Genomic DNA, 22,541 nt, shown 5'->3' with positions numbered 1-22,541 from the left:
GGCGCCATCTTCTCACCAGCACGGGTGTGATGAACAGCAGGCCCCTCTCACCAGCACAGGTGTGCTGAACAGCAGACCCCTCTCACCAGCACAGGTGTGCTGAACAGCAGGCCCCTCTCACCAGCACAGGTGTGCTGAACAGCAAGCCTATCTTACCAGCACAGGTGTGCTGAACAGCAGGCCCCTCTCACCAGCACAGGTGTGCTGAACAGCAGCCCCCTCTCACCAGCACGGGTGTGCTGAACAGCAGGCCCCTCTCACCAGCACGGGTGTGCTGAACAACAGGCCCCTCACAGCAGCACGGGTGTGATGAACAGCAAGCCTCTCTCACCAGCATGGGTGTGATGAACAGTATGCCCCTCTCACCAGCACAGGTGTGCTGAACAGCAGGCCCCTCTCACCAGCACAGGTGTGCTGAACAGCAGGCCCCTCTCACCAGCACAGGTGTGCTGAACAGCAGTCCCCTCTCACCAGCACGGGTGTGATGAACAGCAGGCCTCTCTCACCAGAACGAGTGTGATGAACAGTAGGCCCCTCTCACCAGCACGGGTGTGCTGAACAGCAGGCCCCTCTCACCAGCACGGGTGTGCTGAACAGCAGGGCCCTCTCACCAGCACGGTGTGCTGAACAGCAGGCCTCTCTCACCAGCACGGGTGTGCTGAACAGCAGGCCTCTCTCACCAGCACGGGTGTGCTGAACAGCAGGCCTCTCTCACCAGCACGGGTGTGCTGAACAGCAGGCCTCTCTCACCAGCACGGGTGTGCTGAACAGCAGGCCTCTCTCACCAGCACGGTGTGCTGAACAGCAGGCCTCTCTCACCAGCACGGGTGTGCTGAACAGTAGGCCCTTCTCACCAGCACGGGTGTGCTAAACAGCAGGCCTCTCCCTCTCACCAGCACAAGCGATCAAGCAAAACAATCATGAGTCACTCATAATTATATGGAAATGGCCATGACACATCAGAAACATTCCGGGTTCCACCAGCTTCGGTACGGTGTCCAGGTTAGCGATGAGCTTATTTTTACCGCACGATGATAATATTTATGGCAGTTAAGTCCTAGTCATGCCTGAAAATGTCCACATGGACAGCAGGTGACTCTTGCTGGACATCATTATATCTGGCACCCCATACTCAATGATGCCAACACAGGATCAGTCTCAGGATCAGTCTTAACTGTCTATATGTAGACATATGCCTGACTCACGTGGCCAAAGCATCAAATAAATATATAAATATTATTAGTACCCTGCACTAGAAATTTAATGGAAAATGTAGATATCGAATTAATCTTAAAGGGCCACCCAGTAGTACCCATGGTACCCTCCGCTAGACAAAATAGGAGTTTCTACCCTGCATTCCTGAACAAATGAATTACTTTTTTTATATTTACCAACTCATACATCAAATGCAGTTGAGCTACACGTTTTGTGGGTTCGATAAAATTGCACCTCCAATGAGCAGATTAGACTCCCGCACCTCCAATTAGCACGATTGGCTATGTACGGTGCGAAATAAGTTCAACATACAGTACATGCATTAACTTTAAAAAACCTAACGAATTCAAAGTGGCAGTGGACTTGTGAATTAATTGTAAACGAAGAGAACTGACATATAGTGAAGAGTGGTCATATCAATGATGTACACCAAAAAACTTCACACTTGAAAAAGTTAACATGGGTCCCAATTACCACTGTGAATCGCTGATAATGAGCCACGTGTCCTCTATTTGACAAGTTTGTTCAAACTCACCGCTTTTAACCAGAAACCAACACTTGCTTGACAATTGTCTGTGTAGGTGATCACCCGTGGAATATAACACGACAATGTTAATTTGGTGTATTTTTTAATCTCTTCCTCTTACCATTGTATTCCTGTCTATCTGATTAAGCTTGTGTCATTTTAACTCCCTGCTCATGACAGCCATATGCGCAGGCTTCACAGAAAGCGGTGCTTTTGTGCGGGATAACATATTTCAGTTTATTTATTTTGGTATAGCCCTGTGAGCCATTCGGCTTTTGAATCGGGTGCAACCACAACAAACAAAAAAACAAAAACACGAACAAGAAAGCATTTTAAAGTGACTATGTGACTGTGCAAACAGAAAATCCATGGAAAAAACAGCAAAAAATTCCTGAAAAAGCACCGTACACCAACACTGTGTGCAAAAATCCCAGTGGGATGCAAGTCAAACAACAACAACAAGAAAATTTAGATTAAGGCCATCAGTCTAACTGTACTACAATAAACAAAAACATGGCCAAACCAAAAAACGTTTAGAAATCACCAAAATATAGCCATAAATGCAATGTAACAGTGATCACAGCAACTGTGACGGAATTTTTAACAAGTTTTTGACGTCTAGGCTCAAGCAGTGTAACTTGTTGGATGAAAGTGTGCAAGTCGCAGATCATAGGAAGCATCACCAACCTTTTTGCAGCTTCTTCACCCGCCAAGATGGGCTCTGCTTCTGCCACCATGTGACCAGTCTGTTCAAGGCGCCTCTTCATTGACAGCTAATCCAGGAGCCTCAAAGCCGCGCTGCCCCATAATGGTAACAAGTACCTATCTCTTCACCTGGCTCACTCAGTGCACCTCAAAGAGGATTACAACAGCAGCAAGACCTTGCTGGACGCCTTGAAGTATGATGAGTACGGCTGGTGGCATTCCTGATGGGTCTCCAAGACAGATTTACCAAGTTTCCCTGCCGTCTTTGCCTTTGGGGCAGCAGGGACACCAAGGCGCACTAACTCAGGCGGGACTGGCCACAGCGGACCGAGTTCTCTGTGGGGAGGAACAACGTCAACTGTGGGAGCCACTGATGGACCCCTGGAAGGTGCTGATGCCACCACTGAACATCAAATTGCGCCTTATGAAACAATTTGTCAGAGCTGTAGATAAGGAGTCGGCAGCCTTCAAATACCTTCAAGACTTATTCCCTAAGCTGTCTGAGGCAAAGGTCAAAGCCGGTGTCTTCGTTGGACCACAGATAAAGAAGATCCTGGTGTGCAATGCATTCCCCAAGAAGCTCAATAGTAAGGACTTAACTCTTTATACGAAAACAAGGTCGAAAACTATGTGGAGCTGGTTGAGACTCTGGTGAAGAACTATGGCACAATGGGCTGTATGATGTCCCTCAAAGTCCATATCCTTGATGCTCATCTTGATAAGTTCAAGGAGAACATGGGAGCGTACTCGGAGGAGCAAGGCGAGCGCTTCCACCAGGATATACTGGACTTTGAACACCGCTACCAAGGACAGTATAACGAGAACATGATGGGAGACTACATTGGGGGGCTGATTCGTGAAAGTGATTTACAATATAATCGTAATTCTCGAAAAACAACTTAATCTTTTTTAGTAATTTGTTGTATTACTTTAGTATAAATACATGTTCATTTTTATTCATATGTTGGTTTTTCTGACTTTACGTAAACGCAAAGACACAAATTCGCCCATTTTCTCATTGAAAATAGGTAAATTTCTACATATAACTGTTCTGGTCACAAAAGCAAAGTTTGTGGGGAAAAATAGCTATTTCATATACTTTTTAGGCATAAGCAATTAGGAATTAACACTTACTACCCGGGAACAAAAATTGTGTTACACTCGCCTTTTGCCCGTCCAAGGACAGGAGTATTGCAGTAAATCTGAAACTTGCAAGCGCAAAGCAGACCGCGATGAGATATTCATTGCATCAATTCGTGTGCAATTTGTAAGGGCACGGTGACACGGACCTATTTCATTTAAAGGTTATAATCCCTTGTTCATCATGACGTCCTTTTTACTTTGATGTCTCAACAGCGTTACGGAGATCACGTGACGTGAGGGTTCTGCCTTTGTAGTGAGGGTTGCTGAGGAGGGGGGAGGAGGCGCCTCGCCCCCCCCCCCCCCCCCATGTGGAGTGACGTCAGCCGCTAATTATTATTAATGGGGGGGGGGGGTGTCCACTTGGAGGACGTCACCTTATCATGATTATTAATTAGGGATGTTGTTCGATGTGGAGTGACGTCACCAGCTCATGATTATTAATGAGGGGGATCCATGTGGAGGACTCCACCTGTTCATGATTAATAATGAGGGGGGCTGGTCAACGTGAAGTGACGTCACGAGCGTTCTACACAGACATTCTTGGCTCATTATAGTAGGTAATAATAATGGGGGGGGGGGGGGGGGTGTCCATTTGGATGACGTCACTTGCGCATGATTATTAATGAGGAGGGCTGTTCGATGTGGAGTGACGTCACTTGCGCATGATTATTAGTGAGGGGGGTACTCCATATTGAATGACGTCACCCGCTCATGATCATTAATGAGGAGGGGTGGGGGTCCATTTGGAGGACGTCACCTGCTCATGATTATTAATGAGGGGGGCTGGTCGATGTGGAGTGACGTCACGAGCGTTAAGGACAGACATTCCTGGGTGATTATAGTAGGGATTAGCAGTGGACCAGTGGCACAGTCGTTTTCCGCACTATGAACTGGGCGACCCGAGTTCGATTCCCGGCCATGGTTAACATCAGCAGTCAATGATATCAGAACGGACCCTACCCTGCCCCAATCCACCCTCCCCCCTCCCTTCCCCATCAGCACTACCTTTGCCAACCCACACTGATCAATGTGGTGAAATATTGTCAAAAAACATCCCATGACCGACAAGGCAAATCCCAATGGATGAAGGAGGCCTTCATCCATTGGGATTTGTTTATAATCTTGTTCTATCATTTAAGTACAACTGAAAATGTGAAACAGCTGACTTACTGATATTTACACTGATGCTTTTTTTTTTCCTTCAACTAGGCAAACGTCTGTTCGAGATACAATAGTGTCTTTCAAAGAGAAATATAATTCATACGAAGGGGGGGAAATATCCCTTTGTCGATCCACTCCTGTATGAATGCCTCCCCCGTGCCATGTTAATCATGGGGCCTTTTGGGCCAAATTTCACCACACTGCTCAGTGAGGGTTTGTGAAGAGGGTGCCTCGGATAGGTTCAGATATGTATCACTCAATCACTGATGTCGGCCGTGGCTGAGAATGCAACTCACGTTGCTAGATTCAGTGTGGCACTGCTCCTCACACATAGAAAAAAGCATGGTTTCTGAAAATAGTATATTTTAAATGTGATATTTCATCCAAGATCAAAATATACATTTGCATGTGATGACAAACCATTTAAAATTACCTGAATTAAAAATACGTGATTTAAAATTGACGTAATTGCCTTTCGACTTTCTTGAAATATACTCAAATTGTCTTCCTGCTCAAAGAAGTGTTGAGCAGCTACAGTGAGGGAAAAAAGTATTTGATCCCCTGCTGATTGTGTACGTTTGCCCACTGACAAAGAAATGATCAGTCTTTTAATTTTAATGGTAGGTTTATTTGAACAGTGAGAGACGGAATAACAACAACAAAATCCAGAAAAATGCATGTCAAAAATGTTATAAATTGATTTGCATTTTAATGAGGGAAATAAGTATTTGACCCCCTCTCAATCAGAAAGATTTCTGGCTCCCAGGTGTCTTTTATAGAGGTAACGAGTTGAGATTAGGAGCACACTCTTAAAGGGAGTGCTCCTAATCTCAGCTTGTTACCTATATAAAAGACACCTGTCCACAGAAGCAATCAATCAGATTCCAAACTCTCCACCATGGCCAAGCCCAAAGAGCTCTCCAAGGATGTCAGGGACAAGATTGAAGACCTACACAAGGCTGGAATGGGCTACAAGACCATTGCCAAGCAGTTTGGTGAGAAGGTGACAACAGTTGGTGCGATTATTCGCAAATGGAAGAAACACAAAATAACTGTCAATCTCCCTCGGCCTGGGGCTCCATGCAAGATCTCACCTCGTGGAGTTGCAATGATCATGAGAACGGTGAGGAATCAGCCCAGAACTACACGGGAGGATCTTGTCAATGATCTCAAGGCAGCTGGGACCATAGTCACCAAGAAAACAATTGGTAACACACTACGCCGTGAAGGACTGAAATCCTGCATCGCCCGCAAGGTCCCCCTGCTCAAGAAAGTACATATACATGCCCGTCTGAAGTTTGCCAATGAACATCTGAATGATTCAGAGGACAACTGGGTGAAAGTGTTGTGGTCAGATGAGATCAAAATGGGGCTCTTTGGCATCATCTCAACTCGCCGTGTTTGGAGGAGGAGGAATGCTGCCTATGACCGCAAGAACACCATCCCCACCGTCAAACATGGAGGTGGAAACATGCTTTGGGGGTGTTTTTCTGCTAAGGAGACAGGACAATTTCACCGCATCAAAGGGACGATGGACGGGGCCATGTACCCTAAAATGTTGGGTGAGAACCTCCTTCCCTCAGCCAGGGCATTGAAAATGGGTCGTGGGTAGGTATTCCAGCATGACAATGGCCCAAAACACACGGCCAAGGCAACAAAGGAGTGGCTCAAGAAGAAGCACATTAAAGTCCTGGAGTCGCCTAGCCAGTCTCCAGACCTTAACCCCATAGAAAATCTGTGGAGGGAGCTGAAGGTTCGAGTTGCCAAACTTCAGCCTCGAAACCTTAATGTCTTGGAGAAGATCTGCAAAGAGGAGTGGGACAAAATCCCTCCTGAGATGTGTGCAAACCTGATGGCCAACTACAAGAAACGTCTGACCTCTTTGATTGCCAACAAGGGTTTTGCCACCAAGTACTAAGTCATGTTTTGCAGAGGGGTCAAATACTTATTTCCCTCATTAAAATGCAAATCAATATATAACATTTTTGACATGCGTTTTTCTGGATTTTGTTGTTATTCTGTCTCTCACTGTTCAAATGAACCTACCATTAAAATTATAGACTGAACATTTCTTTGTCAGTGGGCTAACGTACAAAATCAGCAGGGGATCAAATACTTTTTTCCCTCACTGTGTCTCTGTTGGTGGCCCCGAGTTAGTGCTAGACTTTCCAGATCCTAATAGCAGGGGTTATTATCTGTAAGAAGCAACAGTGCTTTTTCTGTGGATGAACTGTTGCCTATTGCCTTTGCAAAGTGGAATAGCTCTGGGCCACCAACTGAGATGAACGCCTTCCCGTGGCTCATGTGAACAGGGGAACTCTCTGACTGGACTTTTTTAAAAAATTTGAGAAACATCGATGTTGCAATACTTTGTTTTTCGCTGTGGATTTTTTCGCTCGAATTGCTTTTCATGCATATGTCTTAATTGTCAGCTTAGTATTTTCAATTTACCGTGAGTGGGTTTAAAAAATAATAATATGCATGATTTATAATCAAAGTATAGTGTAACGGTGCTAAACGAATTATCTCTGTTGGCGGCCCAAAGTTATCGGTAGACATTCTAAATTCCCATAGCAGGGATCGTTCTCTATGCAAGGCAACCGCTGTTGACTTCCAATGAAGCAGGTACTTATTTTATTGATGTTTAAAACGTACAGCTTGTATTAACACCACCTGCATGAGCATTGTGGCTCGCATTCTTATCATGAACAAAAAAAAAACATGTGTATTTGCATACTTACACAATCTATTCCATAACTGATACAAAACTTTAATTCATGTTATTTTACATTTTGCTTTTCTGAGCCACCGATAAATTGCATTTTAAGTATCGGTTTCGTTTAAACGTTGTACCGTTGAACACGCTTGCACATAAGGTGTTCCATCCCAGGTGACTTTCGCCCCTCTCTGAGAGACTTGGCCAATACCTTGGGGGAGTGCGAAACAACCTCGTACAGAGATGGAGGCCTTCCCTTTTTTGATATTAGCAGGGCAGTGGCGGCGCTTAAATGTAAACAAACAAAGCAAAAGTTTAGGGCCACAAGCATTGTCTGTAAAACTGTTCTCTCATTTCACTACATCTGTATATTTTGTGTAAATTTCTCTTCTCTCAGTAGAGCTATATCTCTTGTCTATATCCTTTCCGTCATCTCACTCGCACTTTATTAATGTAAAAGTCAATAATAATTTCTGCTTAGGCCCCCCATTTGGTTAGTCTAGTACCACTACTGGATCAGGTTAACTTGACTTAACTCTTTATACGAAAACATTTTGGATTTTTTCATGTTTCCTTTTTCAAATGTTACCTTTTAAGTGGCCTTAATTAAGAAAATGTGAATTTTATTGTTTCAACACCTAGCTATTGACTCAAATCGTTGAACGTGATGGGGAGATGTAAATCCACAAAATTACTCTGCTGTTGATTGCGTCTCAAGTTAATGAACATTTACAAACACAGACATGGCTACAGTAATTGGGTTTTGCCAGCGGTATCTCTGTTTCCATAATGTCCTCTAATAAACGGAACATATTTCTTTGGTCCTGCGACATATATATATGGCACTCGATGCAAAGGTCAAAAAGGGCATTGGCTCGTGTGCGTGTGCAACAGGGATAAGATAGGCATTCATGCATCTGCGTCACATGCCGGTCGATGCTCCATCTCTCTGTGTATAATCCACAGCAAATCTTCCATATCCACATTGAATCTCAGATCCAATGAAAAAAATTGCCTTGATAGCAGTCAAGCATATGGACCACAGCTGCATGGCTGGGTTTGGTATAATTTATTCCTATTTATAAAATACAGTAGGACTTCGATGGTAGCGATGCCATGGCTGTATTATTGTATTTTAGCCCCTTCTGAAATGTTACGACTTCACCACACTAATTGCTAAGAATGTCGTGGGACTGGAAGAGTTGATTGAGGAAAGAAAAATGGAAATGGAAATTGACCCCTCTGTAAATATATTGAAGAGGTGGCCTGGTGACTCAGAGGTCCGAGCACTGAGCTGGCAGTGCTTTTGAAAGCCTGGGTTTGAATCCAAACAGTCGCAGTCATTAAATCGGATTCCCAAGTGCAGTGAGCCGATTACTGTATGTGCAATGTGTAAACATACAACACGGCACAATACAAATCTACTTTAAACCAGAGAACTCTGCCTCTTCTTTCAAAATGTACTTGGATTTGGTTTTAAAGTACAGTATTTGCATTGTATGTGTATGTATGTTGAACTGCTTTCGCACCGTACGTAGCCGACCGTGCTATTCGGAGGTGCGGGGGAAGGACAACAAACTGAACATTTTTTTGGTGTTTTTTTTAGTTGGTTCTGCATTTGGATAAATTCCAGCTATGAGCACTAAACATCAGTTGGACTGCCATGTGAGCTCTGAATGGATACTTCTTCATCTCATGCTATGACACCCATAGCACAATTGGGATAACGTTTGGAGGAAATTACTTTGTTTAGAGAAAAGAAATCAATCTTATCGTAAAGAAAACAACTAATCGTGAGCAAAGCAGACTTCTGCACGCAGATCCTAAAGTAGAAATTGGCATCGGAAATCTAAAAAATTGTGGACAAAAGTTCAATATTCTTTGGATCCTTTATCACAACACAAATGTGGATGCATACAAGACGAAGTCAAATCGATATCAACAATAGTCCTGCTTTGTAAAGATGACTTAAGAACGCCCAAGATCATAACGGTGAAATGTCTCATCCCCAAATACCACACGTAAAATAAATGCCTGTGTTACGTATCCAAATCAATGAAACCATACGAAGACTGGGGCTTTTCAAATGTGGTTTTTGGAGAAGCATTTTATGCATTTCGTAGCTGGAAATAAAAATGAATGATTACCCTGAACAAGTGGGCGAAAGAAAGAAAATGTTACCAGATGTTGAAAACTGAAGCACTTTTGGGTCAGGTGTGCAAATACGACAGCAATCGAGAGATTGATGATGGAAGGCAGAATGTAAAGGAGGATGACAAAAACTGAACATGAATTGAAATGGCTGGAGAGAATTGTCAGTAAATCAGGAAGGCATCGTATTTCTATGAGCATAGAGAGTGCATTAATGTGCTTATTAATGCAAGTTAATCGTGATTTGCAAGAGCAATTGAACATTGAATGTGTGCCTTTCCTTTTATCCTTTGGTGTCTTTAAAGGGTTAAGCTATTGACTGCACTGCACTGAAATGGGAAACAGCAAATGATACGTGTAAATGCGCATTGCATTCTTTTAAAGAGAAAATATATCACGTGGTTTTCACACTTCAAATAAGCTGTTAAAATACATTTTTTAAAGTAGGCAGATATCGAGTGCCTGAAAAGTTTCGGTTTTTTTTTGTCAAATCGAGACCAATTAGAGGGCAAGTTACATGTTTGTGCTGTAACTTATTACTTCATGGCAGGGCGTAAAAAAACACACTTCCAGCCATATTAAACGTACGGTCAAACTCCATTTAAATATCCAGGGTCCCAACCGGGGATTCGCTCATTTATTCGGGGGGTGTAACCACAGATAACCCTAGATAATTGAAATAATTTTCCGAATAACCCTGTTTTTCCGTGGTCCCGACTCTGGATATGCGGCTATTTGGTCGGACGTGGGACAACATTGTCCGGTGCGAAAGAAGTTCAACATACATACGTTATGTGTGTACTGTGTGTGCTACTCGGCAGGCAGCTGTCTCCTCGTGTTTTTCTCGCATTATGCACCCCTTTTATTGTTTTGGAACGCATCTACGACCGCAAACGTACTGGCAAAAAAAGTCCGCTCGTACAATTGCTTGCTCACACGCCTATTCCTCCATGTTGACCAGATAATGTTGGAAGAGATGGGAGTCCCTACACTTTACCCCACCGCACGTGACCAACTGCGGCCCATTTCTACTGCTGAATGGGCAGAGGCAGTGGGTGAGGTGGGGAGGGCGGGAGGCATTTCACAAACTCACACCATTCTCGCAACTTGCCTCCCTGCGAGTCCGAAATCCAAATGGCGACCACTGTGCTCAACCATATTGGACACTTAGCTATTTGTGTGACGATGGGAAAACCTGGAGTAGCTGTTCTTGCTCTACAATGTCGATGCTAAAAGGAGCAGTTGAAGAAAGAGGCAGGTCGCGTCGTTTTGTAAATGTCACCGGGAGGAGTGGATTCATGTCCTGTAATTGCCTCCATTGCTGATGGTCTTGAGCTGGTCGTATTGGTAAAAAAAGAAAGATGTTTAGCTCAATGGTGCAATACTATCTGAGATAAAGTCTAAGTTCCGAGGATTCGAAACACGCGTTTAGAGCACTGTATTTGGTTGCTGCACATTTCCACGTGATAGGCCACTTCATCGACCTATCATTTGTGGCCATGTCGCTTCTGAACTTACCTAGTAAAATAAACATCGTTAATAGTTAACAAGAGCTGATTTCATCACTCTAACTGCTAGGTGGATGTCCTCTTAGACGCGTTCCATTCCTTGGCTCCCACTCTGATTATCCGTGAACATCTGCCATCATCCCTTCTAACTTTTGCCGTGTCCAGCCCAAGCTCTTGACGACACGGCAATGAGTGGAATAACAAATACATTCACATGTTTTGGAACTGACAAATATGAAAAAAGGTATATTTTTCTCAGCTGTCAACTGCACTATTTACACTTCGGATACATTTGTATTTTTTACTGACACAAATTGCTCAGGATGTTATATGATCAAATTCGATTTCATACTTGTTTTGGCTATTGATTCCTGTTGATGGACCATGTTAAAATAATGTAAACAACTTGCGTTGCATCACGTTTTAGAATATCGTTACGCGTGCACTTTTTTTCAAAGATGTTTTGTATGTGTACATTGTACGTGTCCGTGCCTAGGTAACGTCTTTAAATGGAAAGGCCAATCAGAAAAGTATTTGGCAATGTCTGCAGATAAAAACAAATATTTTCAAAAGTTATTGTGATGCGGTTTTTTTGTAGTTGGCAATGAACAGAACACAATTTGGAATGTTTTAAACCACAAGAAAAAGCAATTTTCTCTTGATTTATTTTAAGTGCATAATTTTTTATTCAGTTTATCCAGTTTTATTATTTTTATCACTGTTTTGTTGCCATATTGCACATTGCTACTTAAGAAAATGTGTTTTCTATATAAAACTAGACAACATTTTGCGATATCTTTACACTTTTTTTTCAATGTTCTCTAACGATTTTTCTTGCATTTTGTCTAACTGCTTGGAAAATGTAGACACCTCTGAAATTGTGAAAGAATTATATATTTTTTGGGGGGTATATATGGGGTGGAAAAAATAATGGGAATAATTATTTAACACGTTTTTGGTATTCGCGATGTTGCGCATGAAAGTATTTGAGTCTGCCAGTAGGAGACGATTTTTCAATGTTCAAGTCACCTGCGAATCATTTTGTAAATCTGGATTGCGACACCGGCACATGTGGCTTACTCTTTTGTAACAACGCGACAGGATCTTTAACATCCATCGCGAATCAGACGGCGCGTATTCATGGTGACTACGCCTACAGTATTAGGCAGGGCGGCTACCAGCGTGAACACCACGACCCTCTGCAACAGGCGATATACTGTGTATGCCCTACGTTGAACTTATTTCGCGCCGTACGTAGCCAATCGTGCTAATCGGAGGTGTGGGGGAAGGATAACAACAACAACAAAGCAGTTCCAAAGAAATACAATTTTTTTTATCTACATTTAAAAGTGCATGGCCCCAGTGGCTTCCTAATATCAGAAGGAAGAGCGTTCCAGACGGCCACAGAAGCGTATCTGAAAGCGCGTGATACACTGACCATCTCTGTTCGATGATCAGTGGTTATGCTTGTAGCATTTATACTCCAGTACTGCGTACGATGTGCAATGTGCACTGCATTTGCTAACTCCTATTCCACCTCCTTTCTGTAACGTGTGCAGGGCAAAAGGGAAGAATGGCCTTGGTCTGCTGTCTGTATTGCCCATCAACCCAAGCCAGTGGGAGATCAACTCTGAGATCATCAATAGTGGCAAGCTCTCTGTGGCCACCATGAATATTCTAAGAAAGGAGAGCAGCATTCCTGACAAGTAAGGATTGAACACAGGGCTGTGTATTGAGACAAATTGAACGGGACAATTATTTATATTTTTCGATTTAAAGCTTTCGTGACTGCAAGGATTCATCTTCTTTGGTTCTTTCGGTAAAGTCACGTAGAATGAGAATAATAAATTAATAAAATAAAATAACACAATAAAATTCTCACGACGTTTCGGCCACAACACAAGTGGCCTTCTTCAGGTGAAAGGATGAGACTTGAAGCTCTGTCGTCCCGACAGGTCTGTTCCTTTCACCTGAAGAAGGGCACTTGTGTTGTGGCCGAAACGTCGTGAGAATTTTATTGTGTTATTTTTCATTTTTTTTATTTTATTCTCATTCTACTTGACTTTACCGAAAGAACCAAAGAAGGGGACAATTATTATCATAAATCATTGTTCTTGAGAACATGTGTTGCTGTTTGCTGGATGTGGAGTAAGTGGTGGTGCAAGCACATTGGGGGGCATTCAGCAAAAAATATATTTGGGGGCCCCCCTTTCAACTCATACAATCCTAGTGAGATAACAGCAGAGGTATAGACAAGAGATAATAGATGCAGTGAGATGAGAGAAATGTAGGCTAAAAAAGAGATGCATAATATATAGTCAAATAGAGATGTAGTCAAATGAGAAAAGAGATATGCAGGCAGGATAGAAATATGATAGCTGATTTGTATATTACTTATTTAATGAGCTTGTCATGTTTTTTTGCATTTGAATTTTAGCTGATATTTGATGCATCCTTATTTCATTCATGAATCTGGGGCACCCTTGAGCCTCTTTGGGGCACAAAGCCCTGTACTTGTTTTTGTTATGCCTCATGCCACCACTGTCTAGACTACCGGATTGTTGCCTAGGTTTTATTTAATCTTAAGAGTAACGATAAAGGTCAGATGAATTACTTGGTAGGGTAACTCAGGGATCGGGGCACTGAACCAGCACTGTTGAGATGCCGGGTTCAAATCTGGACAGCCACCTTTGATTGAATCCGTGCAGCCACTGATGCGATCACTAATGACTGCACTAAAAATAAAATCACGTCTTTTTTCCCTCCCACTTCAAATTGGTTCATTACACCGCTGAGATTTCAATTCTCATTGATTGGCATGCAAACAAAACACTGTTTGGAGGGGAATATAAAATGTGTGCCCTTGATATGAGTAAAGAGGCTTTTGTTTTAGCCACCCCAGAAGTAGTTCTGCGACATGATCGTCTGGGCCGTTTTCTGAAAAGAATGGTACACTTATTCTTTGGTTCTATTCGGTAAAGCCACGTAGGTGAAAAATAAAACAACAAAAATCACGACGTTTCGGCCACAACACAAGCGGCCTTCATCAGGTGAAGGGGCCAGACTGTCTCGAAGACTTCACTCCAGCGCAGTCTTCGAGACAGTCTGGTCCCTTCACCTGATGAAGGCCGCTTGTGTTGTGGCCGAAACGTCGTGATTTTTGTTGTTTTATTTTTTACCTACGTGACTTTACCGAATAGAACCAATGAGTATGGATCCTTGCAGTCACGAAAGCTTCAAATCTAGAAATGATACACTTCTTGCTCTGGGAGATCTGAATGGATATTTGTTAATTTGTTTCCTGACACGATGCCGCACATGTTGATGTTCATGATGATGACGATGCTCAAAGAAAAATTGCAACATAATTGACATCCCTAACAAACATATAAAATCGGATCCCATCAATGGACTCCCTGGTGTCCAGCCTTACCGGGAAAAAAACGATGTAGCACACGACTCAATCGAATCCGAACGACCCACGCCAGATCTGGTCACCATGTTCATAAGGGGCCGTCCATAAGTGACGTCACGCACCTAGGGGGGGCGGGGTCAGACATTTGTGACGATGTGTGACGAGGGCGGGGGGGGTTTGAGAAACGTGACGTCACATCAAAATGCGCAACTTTAAATAAATATAGACAACACGTTCTACATAATTAAATAGACTTTTTGATAAATGTTTTCTCCTACGACATCAGAGTGCAGCGCCACGTTAAATACGCACTACAATGACAATAGTTTAAAGCGATTTGAAGCATGTTTTATTTTCAAAATGTAACAAAATGTAAATATGTTTTTTGGGGGGGGGAGGGGGGCAGAGCTTTGTGACGTCATATTTGAGAGGGGGTCTGACTTTTTGTGACGCCGTGTGACGAGGGGGGGGGAGGTCAAAAATCGTCCAAAATCGCGGTACGTCATTTATGGACGGCCCCTAAGTGGAAGATGTGACTGCGGAGCCCCGCTTACCAAACCGTAGAGATCATTGTGCGAAACCACTGCCAACTTTGCAAATTCGACGGAAGCGTAGCAGCAGCAGCAATTCATTAGCCCCACCTGACCCAAATCTGGATAGAGATCTTTCAGTTGCTATTCACGAAGCCATACGTGGAGAACAAGATTGCAGTGAAGAATACGATAAAAGGAAAACAGTGTCAGATAAATGTTACGTCTGTGATATGTGAATCATTATAATAGCTTCGAGTTGTTTGTGATAAGGACGGTGTACAGTCATTGTTAATGCACATTCCTCTGTACTGTCCGCTCTCTGCAGGTTTGTGTTGAGGTGTTTCACGCGTGCGTGTGTCTTTGTACTTCAGCATGATTCAAATTACTTGTGCATGCAATTACATGCATAAATACATGTGACTTATACTGCTCCTCTTTAGCACGAGCGTGGATTCACAACGCAAACTCAGTATGCGTAGCCAGAGAGCATTATGGGTAAAAGCAAATATAAGCAAAACTCTTATTTTGTTTCCACGATGGGCTAAAAATGTTGACGTTTAGTCTACCAGCATATTGGCTTTCAAGACAAATAAGATCGTGCAACATTTGTCTAAACAAGCAAAACTCTGGAATGCTCTTGCAAACAACATCTGGTAATCCAGCGGCATTTGTTTAACAAGCCTGACTGCTGATGAGACCGAGAAGATTGAAACTGGTCCAGGGGTTGCTTACATAAACAATTGTTGCTTTATAATATTGTTTGGAAAGCCAATAGGCTGATATGTGGAGTTACAATGTAGTTCTGCTTATAAATTGTCTAGTCACAAGCTTTTTTTTATTTTTTTGGTCTAATTTAATTAACATGCTCAAGATTCAGTATGATAGCATTACTAAAATGACATGATCTTGGAATTAAAAGTTTGTGTGTATTGTAATCAATTATTATGCGTTCACTATTAATCCATTTCCATTCAATGTAATTTTGTGAGTGTGTTGACCGAAAGCTGATTTTTAGTTTATGCAACAGACCAACATTTGGTCTATGGTACATCCATTGCTTTCGGGATGTGTTAAGATTACTATAGATCTGAAACACGAGAATAATATTTGTAAAACTTGAAATAATTAAAGTTTTGACAGTTACACAGGATAGTTCATTCGAGTTTGGTGTACTGAGAAAACGGCGCGAAATTGCCAGGCAAAAATTTGCATGCAGATCATTGGTCTTTAACTTGCACCACTCTCTTTTCCTTTCGGCAAGGCTGCCACAAATTTCCGAATTTTCAACAGCACTACGGCCTTTTCACAGTCACCCAGCTACTGGACATATGTGAAAAAGAGCTGTATACCTCATCGGATACCTCCAGTATATATAAACATTCTGACCCAGAGCCTGAGTTCATGCTTTCAGCTATGGTCACTGATGCTGTATAAACGTCGGGCAGAGACCCGGGTAGGAACTCGGGTGCCATTACGAATGTTTATATCCCCATCTACCTCTCCTGGTTGACGGCACACTATAGCTGGCATGTCATGCCTTTCTGGACCACAAATCTGAAAACAAAATGAGTCCAAGACCCACAATTAAATGCCATATAAAACCATAGAGTTACTGTATTACTTTCCTACCCAAGTTTAACCTCATTGTTATCATACTAAACAATACTGGCTGCCTTTCACATTGTATTGTTGTTGGACAGGCTAATTTTGCCTGGTGGACATTTTTTTAATCTATGTGTAGTGAGTCCAACTGAGTCGCAGACCTTATTCTTCAGAGGCAACACATTTATTGTAACACGTATATACAAGGGGTAACTGCCCCTTTACCAGATACAGCCTGGGGTGGTAACCACCCAGCTAACTACACTATACTTAGGAGTTACAGCTACGAAGGGTCGGGCCCTCACTCGGGTCCCCGGGCACGTGTTGATGCCTCGTAAGACGTAGAGCTTCCAGCTTGTAGACGTAGAGCTTCCAGCTTGTAGAACGAAGAGAGACCCTGGTCCCTCTCAGGGACCCACCTTATATCCTCCCGAGTCGGGGGCCGGCTCTGCCCTCGGCCCCGCCCGCCTTCTCGAGCCTTCTAGCGCCCTCTCGAGAGCTCTCCCCGGACACGTGATCACCCCCTAGCCCCCCCAACTGGGGCCTTCTCTGTGGACACTCCGGATCACGTGTCTACGGGGTCAACCAGAGTGCCATGACCCGGGGCAACCCTGCCCCTGGGCTGACACTCTCCCACTCCCCCTTGTGGGAGGCCGCACCACACGCCGTGCGTGATGCCCGCGTTATCCCAGCGCTCGCCAAGCCCCGCTAGGGCTGGTACTACACCCGCCTACGGGGTGTACGCGATGACGGTGCATCGCACGCCGTGCTGTGCTAGAGCCGGCATCACACAGCAACCCACCCGGTGCTCTCCGCGACGTAAGAACATCGCACGCCACGGCCCTCCCGGGCCGGCACCATACAGTGACGTTCCCGATGTCACTACACATTCATTTTCCTTTAACTCCACCAAGACAGAGTACTTTGTTCTGTGGAGAAGACTCATCTGCCACCATGCGAATCACACGCATTAAATTTACCCTTAGATATTTCAGAGGTGTATACTTTTTGCGTTGCAACTATAGTCTCGCTATGATCTATGTAACTGCTATTTTCACATGGCATCGAAGCGACTTTAAATAGACAACATCTCCTGGACGCAAATTCAAAATATTCAGGTATAACCGTAGATGATTGATATTCTTTATCTTATATATATTCCGGTGCCAGTGAACTTGGTAAAACAAATCATCTTGTTGAAGATGTTATGCCCATTCACAAAGATTATACGCAGTATTTGGTTTGTGTGAAACCTCCACATTTAAGATTATTTTTAGCAGTGTAAAATGCTCGAGAAACAACTGCACGTAGATTAAAGCGGTGTTTCTCAAATGGTGGGTCGCGACCCCAGAGGCAATCTGTGGGGTTATAGGAGGTCTCTCTCTTGCCGCGTCTCTCTCTCTGCCCACGTGTCTCTCTCTATCCATGTGTGTCTATCTCCCCACGTGTGTCTCTCTACCCATGTGTGTCTCTCTACCCATGTGTGTCTATCTCCCCACGTGTGTCTCTCTACCCATGTGTGTCTATCTCCCCACGTGTGTCTCTCTACCCATGTGTCTCTCTCTGCCCACGTGTCTCTCTCTGCCCACGTGTCTCTCTCTATCCATGTGTGCCTATCTCCCCACGTGTCTCTCTACCCATGTGTGTCTATCTCCCCACGTGTGTCTCTCTACCCATGTGTGTCTCTCTACCCATGTGTGTCTATCTCCCCACGTGTGTTTATCTCCCAGTGTGTATCTCTCTCCTCACGTCTATCCCTCTCTCTACACATTTGTTCGTCTCTCTCGCCCCCCCCCCCCCCCCAACGTCTTTCTTTGTCTGTCCCCTTAAGTATCTTTCTCCTTGGTTTCAATCAAATATTCTTGTATACTCGTGTCCAGCTTTCCTCGTGCCATTCTCTTTACCCATGTCTTTCTCTCCCCGTGTCTCCTCTCTCTCCCCCTGTCTGTCTCTCTCTGTGTCCTGTTGTCCCTTCACATCCTTCTCTGACTCTGCCCTCGTGTCTGCTTACCTCTCTACTTTTGTCTCTTTCTTTGTATGTATAATTTATGCTTGTGCATGTGTATGCGTGTTTGACTATGTACGTACACGTGTTTGAGCGTGCACATAAGTGCTCATATGTATGCGTTTGCATGTCTGCTTGTGCGTGTGTGTGCGTGTACGTGTGTATTAGTGTCCCTTGGTATATGGCCGCGTATGTGTGCATTTATTGATTGATTTGGGTTCTTTATTTATTTAAGTGGGGATGAGAGGTCATGAGCAATTTTTACTTCTAAAAAGGGGTCGCCAACCTGAAAAGTGAGAAATGCACCTTATTAAAACATTTCAAGCCCTTATTATTAGAAGCAAACAAAAACATGCTTCTCAAAGATAACAAAGTGATGATTTTATAGCCACCAATGTCATGACCTCTGGAAATTTATCACAGAGGTGTTTTAAGTTTAGTCCCGACTGGAGGTTATCCAAGTTTCCGAGTGTCTTGAACCTTTCGTGGATGGACTTGGAAGTTATTATAAATTGTTGGTATGCAACAAGAATGAGAGAGAAAATGTTGAGTGTTATTGTCTGACCTTGGGGATGTAAACAACCTTACTGGGATTCAGGCATCCACGTGCTTTTCTCGGCTTCCAATTTTGTACATTGGGACGGCAAACATCGCCGCGCACGTGGAGATCAGCTTAGCAGTACCGATATTCTGTCAGAATAAATGTTATGAGACCTCTTTTGCCAGTAACAAGATATAGTAATAGGTTTTTACCCTTTTAGCGGGCACAAAAACTGACACCTTTATACAAGGGATCATGTTTGCTATAACCACAACACAAGCAGTCAAAAATGCAAACAAAAAGAGACAACTCTGATAATGATATGCACTGTTCTTGAATTTGATTGGTCCACACCCGAGACGGTTTTTCTTAGAGCCTAGTCTCCACTGGTGTTGGACCAGATGACGCCAAAAGACGCCAAAAGGCGTCATCTGGTCCAACACCAGTGGAGACTAGGCTCTAAGAAAAGCCGTCTCGGGTGTGGACCAATCAAATTCAAGAACAGTGCATATCATTATCAGAGTTGTCTCTTTTTGTTTGCATTTTTGATTGCTTGTGTTGTGGTTAAAGCAAACATGGTCCCTTGTATAAAGGTGTCAGTTTTTGTGCCAGCGAAAAGGGTAAAAATGTATTACTAGAATAAATGTTATTTGGATAACAACATGAGTTTATGATGTTTGAGATTATATGGCTTATTTAATCATTGCAGTCTTGTAAGTGGAAAGCAAACACACAATATAGAGCGCACTCTAAAACATTTACCATTTGTGATAGATATAATTACCAGATTTATGCGTCTCATCTTATTAGGGTCGTATGTTCACGTTCAATGGCATGGATCCAGATGGACAGATGGCATCAAAACACACTGTGTACTCTGGACATTAAAACGGTTCTCGAGGGAAAGGAGTTGATTTTTTAAAATAGAATTCACTTCCGATTACTCGTGATGATTTGCGTGGATGAACAATGTGGTGCAAGACAGGTCGATTAATGCTCAGTTCTAAACATTTGCTTGCAAACATACTCGTTGGTGTGTTTAACACGTAGGCTTTCAGGTGACCAATAAATAAACAAAAAAAACGTTATTATGAATAATTATTCATAAAAGATTATAATCCTTTGTGCGTGTGTGTTTGCACTCTGATGGGAATCACAGGCTCAGTGACCACAGAACCCTGGGATGGGGAAATTTATATATTATTTCAGTATTTTAATGCTTATTATAAAAATTCATCCATTAATTTAATAATTGATTAAAAAAAGGCAAAAAGGTTGCAGCACTACAATTGTTTTGCTCACACCACTGCTGGCAGAAGAACCTCTGACAGAGGGAACTTAAGATAGCCTCCCTAGAGGTATTTGCGCTACTCTGCCTCGCTGACCAGACATCTTGGAAGATTTGAGAATACCATCACTTGATTCCACCACACTCGCGACTTACCGATCGACTATCTGTGGTCGTGTACCTATTTGTACCGCTGGATGGACAGAGAGGCTGCCTGGGGGAGGGGAAGTTTAAAAATCGCAACGTTGTTTCAACTGCCATGCCGGGAGATCGAATCACACCTATAACTTCTTGTGCGTAGTTTGTTGGCCCTCCGCCACACCTCCAGTTAGAACTGCTAGCGAAGTACGGTGTGAAAGAAGTTGAACATGCATCTCCAGTTACTGATGGTTGAGTTTTTTTTTTCTCATGTAGCCATTTTATAACGTATGCCTGCTAGGAGAAACGATAGAGGCATTATTAATTTAGTTTCCTTTCCTATTGTGGACGTTTGGGGCCTAGCTTTAGGCGTTGTTCAGTTTGAATTGTTAATTTCCTGAAATTGTTGTGGCCACTGTGAGTTCTCTGTTGTGAAGTGCTATTGCTCAGCCAGCAATAACAAGAAAAATTGCTGGTCTTAATGATTTCAACTTGCACTAATATATACCGTGTCATACTATAATTTTGATACAATTAGATGTGGCAATTACTTTCAATGATGGGCTCAGTTCAATTCTCAAGGAAATTGATCACTGTTCGGTAATCAGCCCCGCACATGATGATAAACCATTAATCTAGAGACATTTGAGCAAACGTAAGATTGATAGTTACTATTCCAATTAATGCCTCACTGCCATAAACTATTTTTTTTATGAAAAGTAATTTTTGTCAAAGGATAATGATTGATTAATTCAATAACAATTTAGCAGTGTGTAAACTGTTTCACAGTGCTTTGTTACTCATTTTTATAATCATTCCTAAGTGCAGCATACCTGTCGAGATTTTTTTACACACTATAAAAACCTATTCTCATTATAAGTCCTTCGAGCATCTATGAATATTTTCCTTAGATACTTTCAAAATCCAGTTTGTACCTGCAAAAGTAAATCTTCACAATATGGATTGTCACTGTCAGCAGCCACATCAGCCTCCCAAATCCTCCGCCATGTATTACGAAGTCACTGGAGCTGTGTACTTTTAAATCTAGATTAAAAACGGATTTCTTTAGAACTGCTTTTTGTGTTTAGTTTGTTGTCCTTCCCCCGCACCTCCGATTTGCACGGGCGGCTACGTATGATGTGAAATAAGTTCAACATACATACGCACAAGTCTGTAATATGGATAACTGACAATGCCACAAATTATGGTTCTTGTGTCTCAGAGGCGTCTTCATGAAAAATGGCACTGCTGCTGCTGCGTGTGTGCCAAGTTGATAAACATGACTCAGATATTCCTACGTTAACAAAGAAAGCCTCAATGAGTCCGATGATTTCTTATCGGTAGGCTCTCTGGGATTTCTTATAGGTAGGCTCTCTGGAACATTTTAACAAGTGTTTTCTGTTTTCTTGTGCATGGATGTACGAGGGAAACGTGCTTACATATCAGGAGATAAGATGAAACAAAACATGGACAAATAGGTCTGAAACCGTGTTCTGCAAATACTAACGTTGTGATGAAGATAATAACATCTATATGGGTAAATACATTGTTAGTCGAGGGCAGCATTGTAAAATTGTTGAACACCGATGCCTATGCTCCCCGCATTCACCAATGCGCAGTGACCAGCGTGTAGTACGATCAAATAACATCGATGACCTGCATCTATGACCCACTATCAGTGGATTGACAAAAGAGCTGCACATGTCCGTGCTTTAAAAACGACCATTTTAGCAATTTTAAACTTGGAAGTGACACATACCTACAGCCCTTCGCAGGGCGAGAAATGTTTTGCCCCCCCTCCCCCCCCCATAGCAATCAAGACGGGATAATTAATTGACTGCTCGTCATTAACGCGGATACGGTCGTGGTAATCGTGCATATTGGGCACATTTTG

At 43.0% G+C, this 22,541-nt stretch overlaps 1 protein-coding gene across 1 annotated transcript in view; it reads left to right on the top strand.

Annotated features, from left to right (window-relative positions):
* Positions 1-22,541, top strand: part of TMEM132C (transmembrane protein 132C) — a 161,187-nt gene that overhangs the window by 88,001 nt on the left and 50,645 nt on the right. The window contains exon 3 of the mRNA XM_032947214.2: positions 12,685-12,831. Within this exon, the coding sequence (XP_032803105.1) occupies positions 12,685-12,831 (147 nt within the window). The remainder of the gene's footprint in view (positions 1-12,684; positions 12,832-22,541) is intronic.

The sequence above is a fragment of the Petromyzon marinus genome, chromosome 5 (genome assembly GCF_048934315.1).
Source record: "Petromyzon marinus isolate PM22_M1 ecotype Great Lakes invasive population chromosome 5, UKy_Petmar_22M1.pri1.0, whole genome shotgun sequence".
In the NCBI taxonomy this organism is placed as follows: domain Eukaryota; kingdom Metazoa; phylum Chordata; class Hyperoartia; order Petromyzontiformes; family Petromyzontidae; genus Petromyzon; species Petromyzon marinus.
This window is presented reverse-complemented; position numbering and strand designations above follow the sequence as displayed.